Below are 18,554 nucleotides of genomic sequence, written 5' to 3' on the forward strand. Positions count from 1 at the left end.
CACTTGGTTTCTTTGACCACACATTGCTTTTCAAATAAAACCTCCTTTAGGACAAAAACTGACATTCCTTGTTTTTCTGAATATTATGCTAATGATTATTCCTGAAACCATTCTAGAAATTCTGTGTATTTCTGATGGTATCATTTTTTTCTATCACCTTTTGTATGCACCATGACTTAGCCTCCTGGGATTTTACAGCCTTGATTTTTCTTGTAATTGTCTATGCTGACCTGTCTGTCTTAGCCAGGATAATAGATACTGGTTTGATCTATTAGTAGGTGATTTTCAGGGCTGGGTTCTGGGGTAGAAGAAATTGTTCATCATTTCTTGGTGTGATGTTGGGGGTTAAAGCCACCTGTAGCAGCTTCCTTGTCACCTGGTTGTGACATTATCTTATTTCCAAGTGGGATTCAAGATACAGAACCATCACTGTTTTATTGTTATCTGCCCATGGATGGTTTTGATCATCAAAGGGAAGGACACAATGTCTTGTTACCTACACAACTGTAACTCAGTACCATAAAAAGCATAGCACGCCATCTAGCACAGAAAGTTATTTTAAAAATCGCTTGTGAGACTGAGATGTTTGCTTCTTTTCCAGCTGACATCCCAGCATCCTTACGCTGAAGTTTTCATCGGGCGGCCACATGTGTGGACTGTTGACCTCAACAATCAGGAGGAAGTAGAGGATGCAGTGAAAGCAATTTTAAATCAGAAGGTTGGTTTCTTTTATTCCACTTTCCCTCATTTCTAATGAGACCCGAAATGTGTATAAAGCATCATAGGTCCTTGGTTTTAATAAACAGATCTTTACCACATCAGCTTAACCCTAGAATTAGAAAATAACCAAGCTGTAGGATTTGGCCTGGGGATTTCATGAATGTTCTGTGAATTGGAAACAGAGCTGGTATCCTGATGTGTGCCTGGATCCCAGGCACAGAAGCAGGATCTGGAGTCATACTTGGTTCAGTGATCTGATTATGTTGCTCTCACAAAGATCTGAAAAGATAGCCCTGCTTCCTCTACAAAAGAGAGAGACGTGCAAGGAAATACTGGGGAATGTTTTTATAGAACATCTGTTTTGGTTTTTTTTTTCCTACCTAAACATTTAGTAGAATTTTGTAAAAGTGCATTTCTGGCCTCTTCTGATCAATTCAACAGACATTTGTCAAGTCCCTACCACACACAGAGTGCTCTCTGAGTCACCTGGGGTTGTGGGTGGGCGAGGTGTTTACTTCCACAAACATGGAGGAGGGCTGGCTTCCCACCTATCAGAAGTTTACCATCCAGTAAAGAAGAGTTCAGTTATCCTTTCTCCCAATCTGAATCCGCCATGGACGCTCACAGCTGCACTCTGCTGCTCTACTTTGATGGGAGCACTTTTTACACTTGGTTACGATGCTTTAAGAGAAGCCAATGTAGGCATGTGGGAGGGCAAGCTGGGCTCACAGTGTAGGTTCAGTTCTAGCTCTGCCACTTACTAGCAGCTTCCTTTCATGTGTAACGTAGGGCTAACATCACCATTTGATTGGTTACTTGTGAGGAGTAAATGAGATCATGTATATAAAGCGCTTAAGTTCAATGTCTACTATATAGTGTTTAGTCAGTATTAAGTATTATGATCTTTGTCAATAGTCTAAATTTCTACTACAACATTAGCAACATGAAGTCAGGATATACATCTGTCTCATTTCTGTATTACCAGTGCCCACATAGGGATTTACCCAATGGATAGATGGCAGAGAGGAACAGATGTCTGCAAGTAAGCATAATACAAGGCTGAATATGTTCAGTGCCAAAGCAACATGCAAACGCTCCAGGAGTGGAAGTTGGGGAAGCCTTTCTGGAGAATGCAGCCTTTTAATTAAGTCTTACAGGATGAGGAGTAATTTGCAAAGTAAAACTGAGAAGTGGATGCAGAAGGGCATGGGTTCAAAGCACAGTGTGACTGAAAGGGAAAAGGCTGAAAAGGCATATATCCTGGGTGGGATAGTCAGTGTGCCCATGTGGAGGCCATCTTACCCCTCTGGGAAACAGAACAGGATAATCAGTTTGTGGCCCACTGAACTGCTGATTTCAGTTAATGCAGAACATCTCCAGAGGAGTGAGGGCACTCTGATGCATTATCTGTGCTCTGCCTGCTTCAAGGTGGTCTGTTCAGTGTCAGCTTCCCATTGATGACACATACATTCCCAATCCCAGTCTCAGCAGTTTGGGTAGAAGTCCCCGACCTCAGGAGACCAAGCTGATGAAAGAAGTGCCAAATGGAGTGTGGTTCCTATAGGCTGCCTCAAAATATCTGCCACACACCTAAAGCTTCACCACCGGAGTCATTCCTATGGAAGGGCGAAGGTTCTTCTTTCTTGATTCTCCTAGTCCCTTAGCATATAAGCTTCCTGGGGCTGCCGTAACACAGTAGTGCAAGCAACTGAGTGGCTTAAAACAGCAGAAATTTATTCTCTCTGTTCTGGAAGCAAGAAGTCTGAAGTCAAAAATGTCAGCAGGGTCACATCCTGCCCACAAAGTCTCCAGCTGGATATCCTCCCTTGCCTCTTTCAACTTCTAGTAGGCCTAGGCATGTCTTGTCTTGCAGCATTAAAGGTTTGATCTCTGCCTCCATTATCCTATGGCTTCTCCCTGTGTGTGTCTCTGTCTTTTCCTTTTATACAAGATTAGGGCCCACCCTAATTCAGTGTGACCTCATCTAACTTGGTTACATCTGCAAAGACCCTATTTCCAAATAAGATCACATTCACGGGTGCTGGGGGTTAGAACAGCATGTCTTTTAAAGGGGCACAATTCAATCCACAACACTTAGTTAATGCTTGTACTCTTGAGGAGAGTCATTTAAAAGCTGAGGTAGAAGCAGAAAAGAAAAACACACCAAGATACATTATAATCAAACTGCTGAAAAGCAAAGATAAGGAAGAAAACCTTGAAAGCAGCCAGAGAAAAATATATTACATTTAGAGGAATAATGGTATTAACACAGCCAACTTCTCATCAGAAATAATGGAGACCATAAAAGGGTCCTCAGGAACCAGAATATGTGTGGGGCCTTTCAAAAGGCCATGGTAAACGTTCAGGGTTTTTTTTTCTCTTTTTTGGGTTTGTGTGTGTGTGTGTGTGTGTGTGTGTGTGTTCTGTTTTGTTTTGTTTTGTTTTCCCATAAAGAGAACTCATGTTCTCCTTGGAGATTTAATAGCCATTCTGGAGTAATGTCTCATATTTAATAAGATTTTCATTACTTTTACAAACTATACTCCAGTAAATTTACTGATTCATATACAATGAAGTATCTTAGATCAGATGGTTCTCAATAAATTAACAAGAAGGAACGTAACATTCAGAGGGGAACTAATGAATCACAAAATGCCTCACTCATAAAGTTAAGTAACCTTCAGTAAATGTAAATGAATAAAAGGATAATAGCTCAGCATTTTGTATTTTCCAAGTGCTTGAAGCAACCTTGTAAATAAGCAGAACCTTAAAAGGCAGGAGAGGAGGGAGATTGCTGACGTGTAAATTACTAAATAGTGACATTGATGACAACTTTAACTTACCCTGATTCCGTCAGAAAAACTAATTCGTTCTCCAGGCCACAAAATGAAAATGATGTGACATTTTGCTCATCTTCAGAAAATACAGGCATAAATTCAGTCCTGAATTTTAAGTTGGCAAGTTTTAAGAACTGGATTAAAAAGCTGGTGTTTACATTGGGCTTTTGTCTTAAGAACCCAAAGACATCCTTTAAAATTGTCACCTTCCTTTTTATCCAAAGCTAAGAAGTTGTTGAAGGACCTGGATTTGAAGTTGGCTCTTCTCCTTTCCAGCTGTGTGCTCTTGGGGGAAATGTAATCGCCTCTCAGTCTCAGAATCGTCATTGATGCATAATAAACCTGAGAAATAACATTTGTGCAGGCGATTAGCAGGACTCCTGGCCCAACCTAGGGCTTCCTTGATAAGTGTTGAATCCAAAACATGTGCAGAGAAAAAAAACGGAAGTTTCCTGAGCTCCATGGGCCTGCAGAGAGTCTGTGGCTTTCATCACTGACCATAGAGCTGAGCCGAGGAAGAGGGCACCTGTCAGAAGGGCGGGAAACTGAAGAGGCTGATGACAGGCTGCTGCTGGGTAGAGGCCCAGATAACCTGTAGCCAGCAGAGGCTCACTGCTGGGCCCAGGGACTTGTCGGGCTTCCTGCCTTAAACAGTACATGCTTGCTCTTGTGTGGTAGGATACAAAGAACAGTGGCTAAGGGAAAGGTGGAGGGTGCCAGTTATTTCCTCCAGCCCTCTGAGTATCCTGGAGTCTGAGGAAAAGAAGAGGGCCAGCTTGACCTCCAAAGCAAAGGCCTCAGCATTGCCAGACCTAGTATTTCCTATTATAAATATGAGATGAAATTTGTAAATTAGATAACCTTGCCTATGTGTGTAATTTCAAAAGAGAATAATTCTCTAACTCAGTTATAAAGGAGAAATAAAAGGAAAATAATTCCTAATAAAGCAATACATATTTCAGCATTATGGAGTCAAGAACTATACTGTCCCATACCCAAGAGCTATACCAGGCACTATGATGCCTTGTTCCTCCTCACAGTGAGTGTTTTCATTTAAAAGGAGTGAAACATTCAGCTGAATATGGTCAGCCTTTTTACTTACAATTGACATTATGAAGGAGGAGCGAAGCCTGAGTGTGTTTATATATACCCACATATAAACAGAATTGCCAGTAATGTGATAGCTCCAAATATAGACTAATGTGGGTAGGTTTTACTGAAGACTCTGACATCCTCAGTGGCATTGACTTTGCTGCTTTGATCTTTCTAAAATGGTGACAGCTCATTGGTGACGTTTCAGATAAAACAGAGCAGAGACATTGCTTCATTTACATGATTATGTGATTATGTCTGTGGATAATTCACTGTATGTTTGAACTGTCAAAAAGTTAGATTCTAGCTGGGCATGGTGGTTCATGCCTGTAATCCTAGCAGTTGGGGGTGCTGAGACAGGCAGATCACTTGAGGCCAGGAGTTCAAGACCAGCCTGGCCAACATGGTGAAACCCCATCTCTACTAAAAATATAAAAACTTAGCTGGGTGTGGTGGTTCACACCTGTAGTTCCAGCTACTCAGGAGGCTGAAGCAGGAGAATCGCTTGAACTCAGGAGGCAGAGGTTGCAGTGAGCTGAGATCGTACTACTGCATTCTAGCTGGGGTACAGAGCAAGACTCTGTTTCAAGAAAAATAAAAAGCTAGACTCTGTAAGCCCATATGAAAGCCCTGCAGGGCATTTGAAAGTTTCATGGGCAGTGGACAGTTCTTACTGTGCAGGATTGTCCTTGCACCTTGTGAAGCAGCTTATATCCCTAGTTCCCACCCACAGACTAAGGTAACACTCTCCAGTTATTATGGTAGCTGAAAATGCTCTCACATGTGTCTAAAATGCTCCCTTGACAACATGACCTTAAAGGGATATGAGGATAGAGATGGAAACAAAATCAGGGGATAAATTTAGCTGTATTAAAGAATGGACTCAACTAAGCGCAGTGGCTTGTGCCTGTAATCCCGGCAATTTGGGAGACTGACATAGGAGAATCATTTGAGGCCAGGAGTTTGAGACCCACCTGGGCAACATACAGAGACCCTGTGTATACCAAAAAAAAATTGTTTTTAATTACCCAGGCATGATGTGTGCATCTATAGTCCCGACTACTCAGAGTGCGGAGGCAAGATGATCTCTTGAGCCCAGGAGTTTGAGGCTTCAGTGAACTATGACTGGGCAACAGAGCAAGACCCTTTGGGGGAAAAAAAAAAAAAGAAGAATGGACACTTCATGAATTAAGAATTGTCGGCCGGGCGCGGTGGCTCAAGCCTGTAATCCCAGCACTTTGGGAGGCCGAGACGGGCGGATCACAAGGTCAGGAGATTAAGACCATCCTGGCTAACATGGTGAAACCCCGTCTCTACTAAAAAATACAAAAAACTAGCCAGGTGAGGTGGCGGGCGCCTGTAGTCCCAGCCACTCGGGAGGCTGAGGCAGGAGAATGGCGTGAACCCGGGAGGCAGAGCTTGCAGTGAGCCAGGATCCGGCCACTACACTCCAGCCTGGGTGACAGAACGAGACTCCGTCTCAAAAAAAAAAAAAAAAAAAAAAAAAAAAAGAATTGTCACGGTTTGCACTTGGTTTCTTTGACCACACATTGCTTTTCAAATAAAACCTCCTTTAGGACAAAAACTGACATTCCTTGTTTTTCTGAATATTATGCTAATGATTATTCCTGAAACCATTCTAGAAATTCTGTGTATTTCTGATGGTATCATTTTTTTCTATCACCTTTTGTATGCACCATGACTTAGCCTCCTGGGATTTTACAGCCTTGATTTTTCTTGTAATTGTCTATGCTGACCTGTCTGTCTTAGCCAGGATAATAGATACTGGTTTGATCTATTAGTAGGTGATTTTCAGGGCTGGGTTCTGGGGTAGAAGAAATTGTTCATCATTTCTTGGTGTGATGTTGGGGGTTAAAGCCACCTGTAGCAGCTTCCTTGTCACCTGGTTGTGACATTATCTTATTTCCAAGTGGGATTCAAGATACAGAACCATCACTGTTTTATTGTTATCTGCCCATGGATGGTTTTGATCATCAAAGGGAAGGACACAATGTCTTGTTACCTACACAACTGTAACTCAGTACCATAAAAAGCATAGCACGCCATCTAGCACAGAAAGTTATTTTAAAAATCGCTTGTGAGACTGAGGTGTTTGCTTCTTTTCCAGCTGACATCCCAGCATCCTTACGCTGAAGTTTTCATCGGGCGGCCACATGTGTGGACTGTTGACCTCAACAATCAGGAGGAAGTAGAGGATGCAGTGAAAGCAATTTTAAATCAGAAGGTTGGTTTCTTTTATTCCACTTTCCCTCATTTCTAATGAGACCCGAAATGTGTATAAAGCATCATAGGTCCTTGGTTTTAATAAACAGATCTTTACCACATCAGCTTAACCCTAGAATTAGAAAATAACCAAGCTGTAGGATTTGGCCTGGGGATTTCATGAATGTTCTGTGAATTGGAAACAGAGCTGGTATCCTGATGTGTGCCTGGATCCCAGGCACAGGAGCAGGATCTGGAGTCATACTTGGTTCAGTGATCTGATTATGTTGCTCTCACAAAGATCTGAAAAGATAGCCCTGCTTCCTCTACAAAAGAGAGAGACGTGCAAGGAAATACTGGGGAATGTTTTTATAGAACATCTGTTTTGGTTTTTTTTTTCCTACCTAAACATTTAGTAGAATTTTGTAAAAGTGCATTTCTGGCCTCTTCTGATCAATTCAACAGACATTTGTCAAGTCCCTACCACACACAGAGTGCTCTCTGAGTCACCTGGGGTTGTGGGTGGGCGAGGTGTTTACTTCCACAAACATGGAGGAGGGCTGGCTTCCCACCTATCAGAAGTTTACCATCCAGTAAAGAAGAGTTCAGTTATCCTTTCTCCCAATCTGAATCCGCCATGGACGCTCACAGCTGCACTCTGCTGCTCTACTTTGATGGGAGCACTTTTTACACTTGGTTACGATGCTTTAAGAGAAGCCAATGTAGGCATGTGGGAGGGCAAGCTGGGCTCACAGTGTGGGTTCAGTTCTAGCTCTGCCACTTACTAGCAGCTTCCTTTCATGTGTAACGTAGGGCTAACATCACCATTTGATTGGTTACTTGTGAGGAGTAAATGAGATCATGTATATAAAGCGCTTAAGTTCAATGTCTACTATATAGTGTTTAGTCAGTATTAAGTATTATGATCTTTGTCAATAGTCTAAATTTCTACTACAACATTAGCAACATGAAGTCAGGATATACATCTGTCTCATTTCTGTATTACCAGTGCCCACATAGGGATTTACCCAATGGATAGATGGCAGAGAGGAACAGATGTCTGCAAGTAAGCATAATACAAGGCTGAATATGTTCAGTGCCAAAGCAACATGCAAACGCTCCAGGAGTGGAAGTTGGGGAAGCCTTTCTGGAGAATGCAGCCTTTTAGTTAAGTCTTACAGGATGAGGAGTAATTTGCAAAGTAAAACTGAGAAGTGGATGCAGAAGGGCATGGGTTCAAAGCACAGTGTGACTGAAAGGGAAAAGGCTGAAAAGGCATATATCCTGGGTGGGATAGTCAGTGTGCCCATGTGGAGGCCATCTTACCCCTCTGGGAAACAGAACAGGATAATCAGTTTGTGGCCCACTGAACTGCTGATTTCAGTTAATGCAGAACATCTCCAGAGGAGTGAGGGCACTCTGATGCATTATCTGTGCTCTGCCTGCTTCAAGGTGGTCTGTTCAGTGTCAGCTTCCCATTGATGACACATACATTCCCAATCCCAGTCTCAGCAGTTTGGGTAGAAGTCCCCGACCTCAGGAGACCAAGCTGATGAAAGAAGTGCCAAATGGAGTGTGGTTCCTATAGGCTGCCTCAAAATATCTGCCACACACCTAAAGCTTCACCACCGGAGTCATTCCTATGGAAGGGCGAAGGTTCTTCTTTCTTGATTCTCCTAGTCCCTTAGCATATAAGCTTCCTGGGGCTGCCGTAACACAGTAGTGCAAGCAACTGAGTGGCTTAAAACAGCAGAAATTTATTCTCTCTGTTCTGGAAGCAAGAAGTCTGAAGTCAAAAATGTCAGCAGGGTCACATCCTGCCCACAAAGTCTCCAGCTGGATATCCTCCCTTGCCTCTTTCAACTTCTAGTAGGCCTAGGCATGTCTTGTCTTGCAGCATTAAAGGTTTGATCTCTGCCTCCATTATCCTATGGCTTCTCCCTGTGTGTGTCTCTGTCTTTTCCTTTTATACAAGATTAGGGCCCACCCTAATTCAGTGTGACCTCATCTAACTTGGTTACATCTGCAAAGACCCTATTTCCAAATAAGATCACATTCACGGGTGCTGGGGGTTAGAACAGCATGTCTTTTAAAGGGGCACAATTCAATCCACAACACTTAGTTAATGCTTGTACTCTTGAGGAGAGTCATTTAAAAGCTGAGGTAGAAGCAGAAAAGAAAAACACACCAAGATACATTATAATCAAACTGCTGAAAAGCAAAGATAAGGAAGAAAACCTTGAAAGCAGCCAGAGAAAAATATATTACATTTAGAGGAATAATGGTATTAACACAGCCAACTTCTCATCAGAAATAATGGAGACCATAAAAGGGTCCTCAGGAACCAGAATATGTGTGGGGCCTTTCAAAAGGCCATGGTAAACGTTCAGGGTTTTTTTTTCTCTTTTTTGGGTTTGTGTGTGTGTGTGTGTGTGTGTGTGTGTGGTTGGTTCTGTTGTTTGTTTGAAGTGTTCAGGATTTTTTTTATAAGTATGATGGGAAGTTTTGAACAGGATGATGAGATGACCTAGTGTACACTGGAAATCGTGAAGAGAAATTACAGATTCTGCTTACTCAAAATCCTATGGTTAGTAAGCGGAGGAGCCGAGAGTCAAACCCTGGCCTCCTGGTACTTTCTAAGACCATTTCGTATTGAATGATGCCAAGCCACATCTGTCAGGTCAGAGCATAGAGGGCTTCTCGTGGAGGCTCATCTTTGAAAGCAGTTGCCTGTAGAAGTTGTCCCTGACTTGGAAAGGTGAGTCGGTACTAGTGGAGACAGGAAATCACACAAGAAGGGAGGTCAAGAAGAGAAAATGGAGGGGAAGATAAGGGAATGTTTCCAAGGTCAGCAGAAACTTCACAGTGCAATCTGCAGGCATCCTTCCTGTGGCCCTCGCCACATGATTAACAGTCCATTTTTTTTTTTTTTTTTTTTTAAAAAAAAAGCAAGATGCCCAAGAATACTTCCTTGCTTCTCCACAGCTGGCCTAGCTTGAGTTTCTCAGTGACTGGATGTGATTTAGCATTCTCCTTCATTCTGTCCCCCAAAGAGGCCTTCACTTGTTCCTAAACAACTTTTATGCAGAAAACTGCCCACTCTTCCAGCCCCCAATTCACATAGCAGCTCTCACTTCAGAGGCTTGCTAGGACTCTGAAGAGCTTTCCAATGCAGAAGCCCCTGCCTGCCCTCCCCCACAGGGTCCAGCAATATAGACCTACCTTCTGACTCACCGACTTCCTTCCATCCATCCATCTGTCCATCCGTCCATCCCTCCATCCCTCCATCTCTTTATCCCTCCATCTCTCCCTCCCTTTTGCTTTTCTTGTATAGGAAAATTGTTTGCTTCATATCCTTTAAAACAGTGAACGGCCCCAAAGCAATGAATGAGTCAACATCCCTTTGGTTAAAGTGGGCTGGGTTGGTAGGAGAACAGAGGAAGAGCCATTTTTCTGTGTTTTTGGCTTTGAACCCTTTGAATTAACTTTCTTTCATTTTCTAATGGATTCCCTTTGGAAATGTTGTTCGAATGGCACTTGGGTACTCGGCATGCTTCCTAACATAACTAAATCTGTTCATCTCATGAAAGATGACCATAGATGTTTATTTCACTATACAAATCCTACTTTAACACTGATAAATGAACCCAGATATGCCATGTTCTTTGTTTTAGATCGTTCCTTCTATGAATCTTTGAGAGGAAACTTATCTCTAGGCCAGCAATAGAAAGCTGCTGGAGTCACCCTTGGGTTGACTAAACATCTTTTAAAAGAAAAGAAAAAAATTTGCATTTTGTGTGAAGGGCTGTGTCTGGGTTAGAGAGGGAACAGTAAGTTCAAAAGCTTGAATTGACAAGGAGTAAACTCAGAACTTGAAAGTCAATTCTTCAGAGTATTTTGAGATCTTCAGAGATGAACTGTTTAGGAATAGAGTGGCCTCTTTGTTCTTGTAGAATAGTTTGCATGATATTACAGTATTTACGGCTCAGCCACTTTTAGCTCTATTCAGACAGCTGTAGGCCACTGTGGCCCACATTTGTGCATTTGTTCAGCATTTGAAGACAATTAAAATTTCTGAAAATCACTGTTGAAGATTTCGATGTAATGTGTGATTTGGCACACAAGAAAGGGGGAGACGATGCCCTGAGACCAACTCCTTGGCTGCCACTAAGGAATGTTATTTCTGTTCATTGTCCCATTTTCAGCAAGCTTCAACTATAGATGTTTTGCCTAGTTCTCCACCCTGTAGATTCCAGCAAAGACTTTAGAGGTAGCTGGTGAAGGTGCACCCCCTGCCCCGCCGCCCCCGTCTACCCTATTGCTGAGAGGAGCTGTTGAGCTCCCTGAAGCAGTAATAGACTATATTGCTGGTGATTTTCTCCCAAATGAAATGTCCATTTTAGATAGGTAATACTCCTGAAAACACAGGCCTCATAGTGTTGGCAAACACTGTGCAGCAGAGATCAAACCCACATTTCTTCCCCTTCTCTAGGATGTCACAATATTGATAAGACTGCCTCCTCTACCCTAGTGAAGCATCCTCTAGAGTTTCCTACTCCCCTCAAATGAAATTGAGGCTCTTTAGTATAGAAATCGGAAGGCTTGGGCCGGGCGCGGTGGCTCAAGCCTGTAATCCCAGCACTTTGGGAGGCCGAGACGGGTGGATCACGAGGTCAGGAGATCGAGACCATCCTGACTAACACGGTGAAACCCCGTCTCTACTAAAAATACAAAAACTAGCCGGGCGAGGTGGCGGGCACCTGTAGTCCCAGCTACTCCGGAGGCTGAGGCAGGAGAATGGCCTAAACCCGGGAGGCGGAGCTTGCAGTGAGCTGAGATCCGGCCACCCAGTCCGGGCGACAGAGCGAGACTCCGCCTCAAAAAAAAAAAAAAAAAAAAAAAGAAATCGGAAGGCTTTTCTGGAAATTCAGTGAATTTTCCACCTCGTCTCACCAGTTACCATAATACTGAGCTGCAGTTACCTGCTGTCCTTTCATGTTAGAGACCACACTACTTCTTCACCAAGGATGTCTTCAGCATCTTGGCCCTCCCCAATTTGGGCTTACTAGACTCACAGCCTGCCTTAAAAGCCCAGCATGAGTAGAAGTCTGCTTTGACCCTCTAGCCTCCCAGGACCCCCTAGCTGAACTCCTTGTGACACTTTATCACTTTATTTTTGCACCCTGAGCTCTTTGGGTACAGGCTAACCTCACCTACAAACAGAGACCAATGCTTTTGTCACTGTCATAGATCCTTCACCTGCTCATTGTTGCCTTAGAGCAGTGACCGTGCATTCATTCAACAGATGTTTGCTGATTTCCTACATGTGCCACACTATGCTCACCACTAGAATGTAAAGATGACCCAACAGCATGGACTCTGCCCTGTGGAACTTACCTGCTAGCAAGTGATAACTTCCATCTTTTGTTGAATGCCCACTAGGTGTTAGTCACTAAACTAAGCACCCTTTTTCTCCCAGATAATCTTTGCAGCTTAAAAGAGGTGAGTTTTTCATATCACCCTTTTACATGTGAGGAACCTGAGACTTAGAGATGGCAAGTTGCTTGCTCAGAGTCCCACACCTAGTAAGGATCAGCGTGAGATCACGACTTGCAAGTCCGCAGTCAACCCTCATGAGGCCGCCTCCTGGTGTTAGCACCCGTATATTGAGTGAGTCGGAGGACTGGGGAGGTGCTCCACGTTCTCTATCCTTCTCCTTCATGGTGTCATGTTCTGTTTCCACAGATTGAGCCATACATGCCATATGAATTTACATGCGAGGGGATGCTACAGAGAATCAATGCTTTCATTGAAAAACAGGTAAGGCTTATCAGAAGTCAGTCTGTCTTTGCTGTGTACTGCTTCCTGTGACCCCATAGGGCTCTCAAGAACAGTTAAGAGCTCACTGTGTTTCTGTGGCTATTTTCCTGCTTTGGGAGACTCTAGGAGCTGGATAATAGTAGCACTGTCATGGTCACCCAAGAGAACCAGTATTCCCTTGGAGTAGGTATGTTCTTGATGACATGTAAGGTGAAATGGAAACTTACAACAAGAGAGATAGGATGATTACTGTGAAGATGCCCCTGACCCTCAGGGTCTGTGCCCTGAGTGGGTTCCGAGACCCATTAGGAAGACTTGGGAGGGGAAGGGGCAGACAGCTTTCTAGTCCTGCCCCATCTTCATTTGTCACCTTAAGAAAGGCAAGAATTGAAACCAGCTGTTTCTAAGCATTATTTTAATAAAACATGTTCAGCAATTCTAAATGTTAGGACTTTTTAGAGGAAAGCAGGACCCTTTGTCAAATGAAACCTTATAAGTATATAAAACAGATAAAAAGCAGGACAAAGCCAAGGAGGGTGCCAAGAGTCCCACCTTCCCCCACAAAGTTTGGAAACTGCAGCATGTGCTCCTTGAAGTAAAGACCAGGAGCCTGTTGCTGTCATTTTATAGCATTTTAATTCCTTGGACTTCAAAAGCAACACAGAGCTAGAAATAGACAGACTCAGAACCCCTGTGGGTAGGAGAATATGAACCCTTTGACTAGATTCCAGAAATAAGGTGCTCTTCTTACAGGATAAAGCATTTTTTAAGGCAGTCAAGGGATCTTTACACAATAGGGAATGAGGATGGTGCAAGCTGAAAATAGAAATGGTGTATTGAAAATCTAAGTAGGCCCAAGGTGGGCTTCAAAGGAAGAGTTGGTGGTTTGAGGAGACTGAAACTGTGGCGAGCAGCCAGCAGCCCTGGGTGCTGCCGTTGGAGCTGGGAGCCGTGGTCATATACTTTGGGGCGGTGTGTCTGATATGCTGAGCTTTTGTTAGCAGCAAGAGGGCATGCTCTGCAGCCAGGCCATGTGGGTTTTACTCCTGGCACCATGTGTTTATATGACTTGGGCATGTTACTTGGCCTCTCTATGCCTTAGTTTCCTTGTCTGTAAAATAAAGATAATGCTAATAGGACCTACTTTATAGGGCTGATGTGAGGATTGAATGAGCTAATACGTACAAAGTGCTTAGAACAGAGCCTGGCACATACATAGCGCTCAATAAATGCAAACTGATACTGTTGATTATTTAATACATTAAGCTATATTGTATTGTAATACACTACTTTTTAATATAATTATCTGGTTTCACGAGAAACCATTTGAATCTTTATCTCATTCAGCCTTTATATGACACCGGAATGATAGTATCATCACAACTCTAGCAACCACATCCATACAGATTTTGTGCCAGCGTGTGCCTGACACATCATAATATATCATTTAATTCTCACAGTAATTCCAGGAGGTGGTAGTAGTAACCCCATTATCTGGGTGGTGGAAACCAAGACTCACAGTTACAGGCTTACAGATTGTGGAATCAAGAATTGATACTGGTTTGATGTGAGGCCAACTCTGCACCAACAGTGCTTACCAGGACCTCAGGAGACAGAAGGTGTCCAGAGCTTTGCTTCCCATCTTCTTACATCGTCAAGGGCTGCTCACCCTTCCTGCAGCTGCAGAGAGGAGTTGCAGGGCCTCCTTCAATTGTGGGTCTTAAGACATCACAGCTTTTGCCGCCATCTCAGCGGCTCTCTTGAGATCATACTAAGATCCCTGCAGCTTCTGCTGAAACCCTCTTTGCCTGTCTCCACTTCCTCTGAGGGAAAATAGTTACCCAACCGCCAGGCATAAATGACTCTTGATCAGGTTTATTTGAAGGCTTTTATTTCTCCCCTGAGGCTCAGGAATCCCAGCCGGTCTTTAAAAGTTATCAGGTCCTCTGTAAGTCTTGCTGGGTTTCCTTTCAAACAGGAAGGTCCTGTTCCCCAAATAGACCTTGCTAAATGCTCCATAATGCAGAGGCTCCACCTGGCTTCACCTCTGTATCCCTAGAAACCTGCTGGACACATGGTCAGTGCACAGTAACTTCCAGGTGACAGAAACAAGGAAGGAAGGAGGAAGGGAGGGAGGGTGTGCTTTTTATTCCTGTGTGTCAGGAACCAGGAAGCTCATCCTGGACTTTATGATTTGTGTAATACATGTTACCAAAATTGTTTGCTGGAAAGCATGCTAATAAAACTGCACACCCCCCACCCCCACCATATAGGCCTTTCTGCAGAGATCTGCGGTTCACAGAAATCCAGAGGTTTCTTTCTTGCCTGCTGTTGTTGATTCATTCCTCTACTCTGAATATTTGTGAGCTGGAGCATGCCATGGGCTGTGCAGTCAGTTGGGGAGGAGAATATCTCCAAGTCCCCATCCCTGCCCTCAAGTAGCTGCAAGTTTCATGGAGAAGGCAGCCAAGTCCACAGGCAGTAAGTGCCACTGCTGTAGGTTCAGCCTGGTAATAGTGAAGTAACAGGATGCTTTGGGATCATATGGCCCAGCCTGCAGAGGGAGGTTGGGGGAGAAATGGTAGAGTGTATCCAAAGGCATCTTGCAGGAGGTGAGTCCTGAAGGCAAACTGGTAGCACAGACGGAAGGCTGGACAAGTCCAGATATAAAGGCCTGGAGATGTGGGGAAAATGTCATGGGGAATGATAGGCACTTGACTGAAGAGCGGGATGAGGTAAGAGACCAGGCTGGAGGAGGAGATTGCAGAATGTGAAAAGATGCTGAGGCTCGGCTGAAGAATTCCAGTTTGATTTTGGGATAATAGGAAGCTAAAGAAAGGCTTTGTTGCAGACTAAGGGACAGTGGAACTATCAGATTGGTGCTTAGAAAAATCATTCCAGGAATCTTGTTTTAGGGGCATTTCTTATTAAACATTCTCCAAATGCTCCTAAATGAGCAATAAAGGGGGGGGGGTATTTTGAGTTTATCTCAGAGATTCTGTTAAACCCAGAATGTTCCTCTGATGCCAGAAGGAAGACAGGAAGCCAAGATCCCATTGGTTCACAGATTGAGTCTTCTACCTCTTTTAGCTCCAGACCCCAGTGTTTTATAGGTTGGAGTATTCATTATTTTTTGCAACTAGACGAGTATCTTCAAAGGGCAGCGAGGATGGAGAGGAAGTTTTCCTGGTATGAACAAGAAAGCCTGCAGCTCCTAGGAGGCCCTTCCCATCCCTTGAATGGTAGGAGCCCTGCAGCCCTAATTAGGCTGATATCTGCCTTCAGAGTTCTCCATGTGATCTGCAAGGAGAACACAGAAGCTTTTACTCCAGAAACCTTTCAGGGTTGTCCGTCACACTCAGCCAAGGCAGTGGGAACCAGAGGGAGCCAACAGACAGCAATCGAGGGCACTCCGGGCTTCAGTGTGCAGTTGAGCAGTTGCCAGCAGGAAACCCACCTCATTCCCAGCCCTCCCTGTCTGCAGGCACCCAATGAGAAAGACTCCTGGATCCAGGAAAACCACTTGCTCTTTTCTCTTAATGTCCCCACTTCCTTTACTGTATTAAAGATGTTGATTCAGAGTGCATGCTCTTTTAAATCAGCTTTCTCAGAGAGATGCTGTCTCTAGCAGGGGGAAATTCTTTGTAATCTAAGATCAAGCACCATTGTTCCCTCTCTCGAGTATCTCTGGGCTTGTTAAGGTTTTCGTTCTGCATTTCTTGGGAAAGTCTTTTGTATTAGCCTCAGGTCAGAGAGTATAGCAGGACTTTTTTGAAGGAATGGCAATTTCAGATTAATTTATTAAAACCATACATATGCTCTTGAATTCTATTTTCTATTTCCTGTAAAGACACTGTAAATGTATAGGATGGTCACAATCTTGTTAATTGGTAAAGAGCTATGTGATTCATGGGAAAAGCATTCTGGAGAGATGGAGGGTAAAAAAAGAGTTAACTCCAAGATTGGCTGTGGAATCAGCTGAAGGTCCTAGGATGTGTGTTCATCAGAGCCCAAAATAAGCCCACTATGGAGTGTTGTAGAGGCAAGGATTGTAGTGTTGTAGATGCAAGTGTTATAGGTGTTGTTATGAATCTGAATAGTCCAAGGGTGGGAGAAATGGTAGAGGTGACAGATTGCAAGGAAAGAGGGAGAAATTGAAAAGGGAAGAAGGTTGGTACTAGCTTGAGGAATGTTTACTCTTGAGAAATCAATAGCTTTTGTTTACCCAGCCATTCCTGCACCCAGAGAGACTAGGCAGGTAATGATTAAGCACTGAACCCTAGCAGCTGACTGCCTGGGTTCACATCTTAGCTCTGCTTGCCACTGTGTGTCTGACCTTGGGCAAGTTACTTAACATCTCTGTGCTCTTTCCTCTTCTGAGAAATAGGGATAATGCAACCTACCCATCAGGCTGGTGGAAGAAAGGGTAGTTTGATAATGTTTAGCACTAAGAACAATGTCTGGCCCATGTGGGTGCTCTCAAAGCCTTCGCTACGAGTTGCCGCAGGAGCCCAGAAACCAACTGAAGTGTGTTTTTCAAACTGGCTCACTGAGGTATAATGTACAGACCATAAAGTTCACTGCATATAAGGATGCAATTCAATGATTTTTTTTTTTTTAGCAAATTGTTAGTGTTACACAACTACCACCACACTCGAGTTTAGCAGCATTTCCATCACCCCAAAAAACTCATTTGTCCCTGTTAGCAATCAATCCTTGCTCCCACCCCAGCCCTAGGAAGCCACTAATCTGTTGCCTGCCTTTTTAGGTGAGCCTTTTCTGGAGATTTCTGGTGTCTTTCACTTAGCATAATGTTTTGGGGGTTCACCCATGTTGTTAAATGTATCAGAACTGATTTTATTGCTGAATAGTATTCCATGAATGGATAGATTAATACTACAATTTGTTTATCCATTCACCAGTTGATGGGCTTTGGGGTTATGTCTACATTTTGACTAATGTGGTAGGTGCTGTTGTGAACATTCACATGCAATCGGTGTGTGGACCTGTTTTCACTTCTCCTGGGTAGACCCCTAGACGTGTGTGAATAAGGTAGATTTCTCTTTCGGCTCTTCAAAGGTGAGCTTGTTGCTCAGTGGGAATTGCATGTGTAGAGATAATTCATGGAGATTGCCGCCTGCTGCTCAGTTTTACAGGCACCATCACTGTTTCTTTTGTGGAAATAAAAATTCACACTCACTTCTGGGAAACAACCTCTGGGGCCATGTGTGGACACAGTTCACTTTGTTTTAAGGGAAAGCAACACGCCAAGAATGGTCAGTTTCAGCCTGGCACCTGAGGTGTGCTAATCCAGTCAGTTACTCAATATTAATGGGACATTTCCTGTGCCAGGCCCTGGATTTCTCAGCTGTAACACAGATAACCAATACGTGCCTTATCCCTCAAATAGCCGACCGAACGGGGCCCAGACCCCATTTTCATGGTCCTACCTGTCCTACCAACTTTTTTTTTTTTTTTGCCAATTTCTGGTTTTTCTTCCTGTAGATCCTGCCTGCAGACATTTATATGTGAACCTGTGTTCTTGGTTGCAGACAATGTAGGTTCCCACCAAAATCCACTTGCACTGAATCTCTCGCGGGCTTATTAGTAACTCTGTAAAAGAGATGGCTGCAGTGGCTGGGGTGGGGGGTTTCTGGACCCCTTTCACACACCACTCAGCCCTCTCTGACTGGCCCTTCTGTTACCACTCCTCTGCTTTGCTCTGAACAAGTGACCCTTCCCCTGGCCCAGCAAACCAAGAGGGCGCAAACAAGCAGCCCCTCTACCTAGCGCTTCTCCCAGGGAGCATTCTCTTCCCCTTCTCTGGCCCCTTCTGTATTTTTATGGTGTTTTCCCCAGGCT

The 18,554-nt window shown here is 43.7% G+C and overlaps 1 protein-coding gene across 1 annotated transcript in view; it reads left to right on the forward strand.

The window, feature by feature from the left end:
• The window catches only part of MGAT5 (mannosyl (alpha-1,6-)-glycoprotein beta-1,6-N-acetyl-glucosaminyltransferase), a 214,620-nt gene that overhangs the window by 182,977 nt on the left and 13,089 nt on the right, over positions 1–18,554 (forward strand). The window contains exons 14-15 of the mRNA XM_011937716.1: positions 602–718; positions 12,618–12,692. Coding sequence (XP_011793106.1) covers positions 602–718; positions 12,618–12,692 — 192 coding nt within the window. The remainder of the gene's footprint in view (positions 1–601; positions 719–12,617; positions 12,693–18,554) is intronic.

This window comes from Colobus angolensis, unplaced genomic scaffold (genome assembly GCF_000951035.1).
Source record: "Colobus angolensis palliatus isolate OR3802 unplaced genomic scaffold, Cang.pa_1.0 Scaffold168, whole genome shotgun sequence".
Classification (NCBI taxonomy): Eukaryota; Metazoa; Chordata; class Mammalia; order Primates; family Cercopithecidae; genus Colobus; species Colobus angolensis.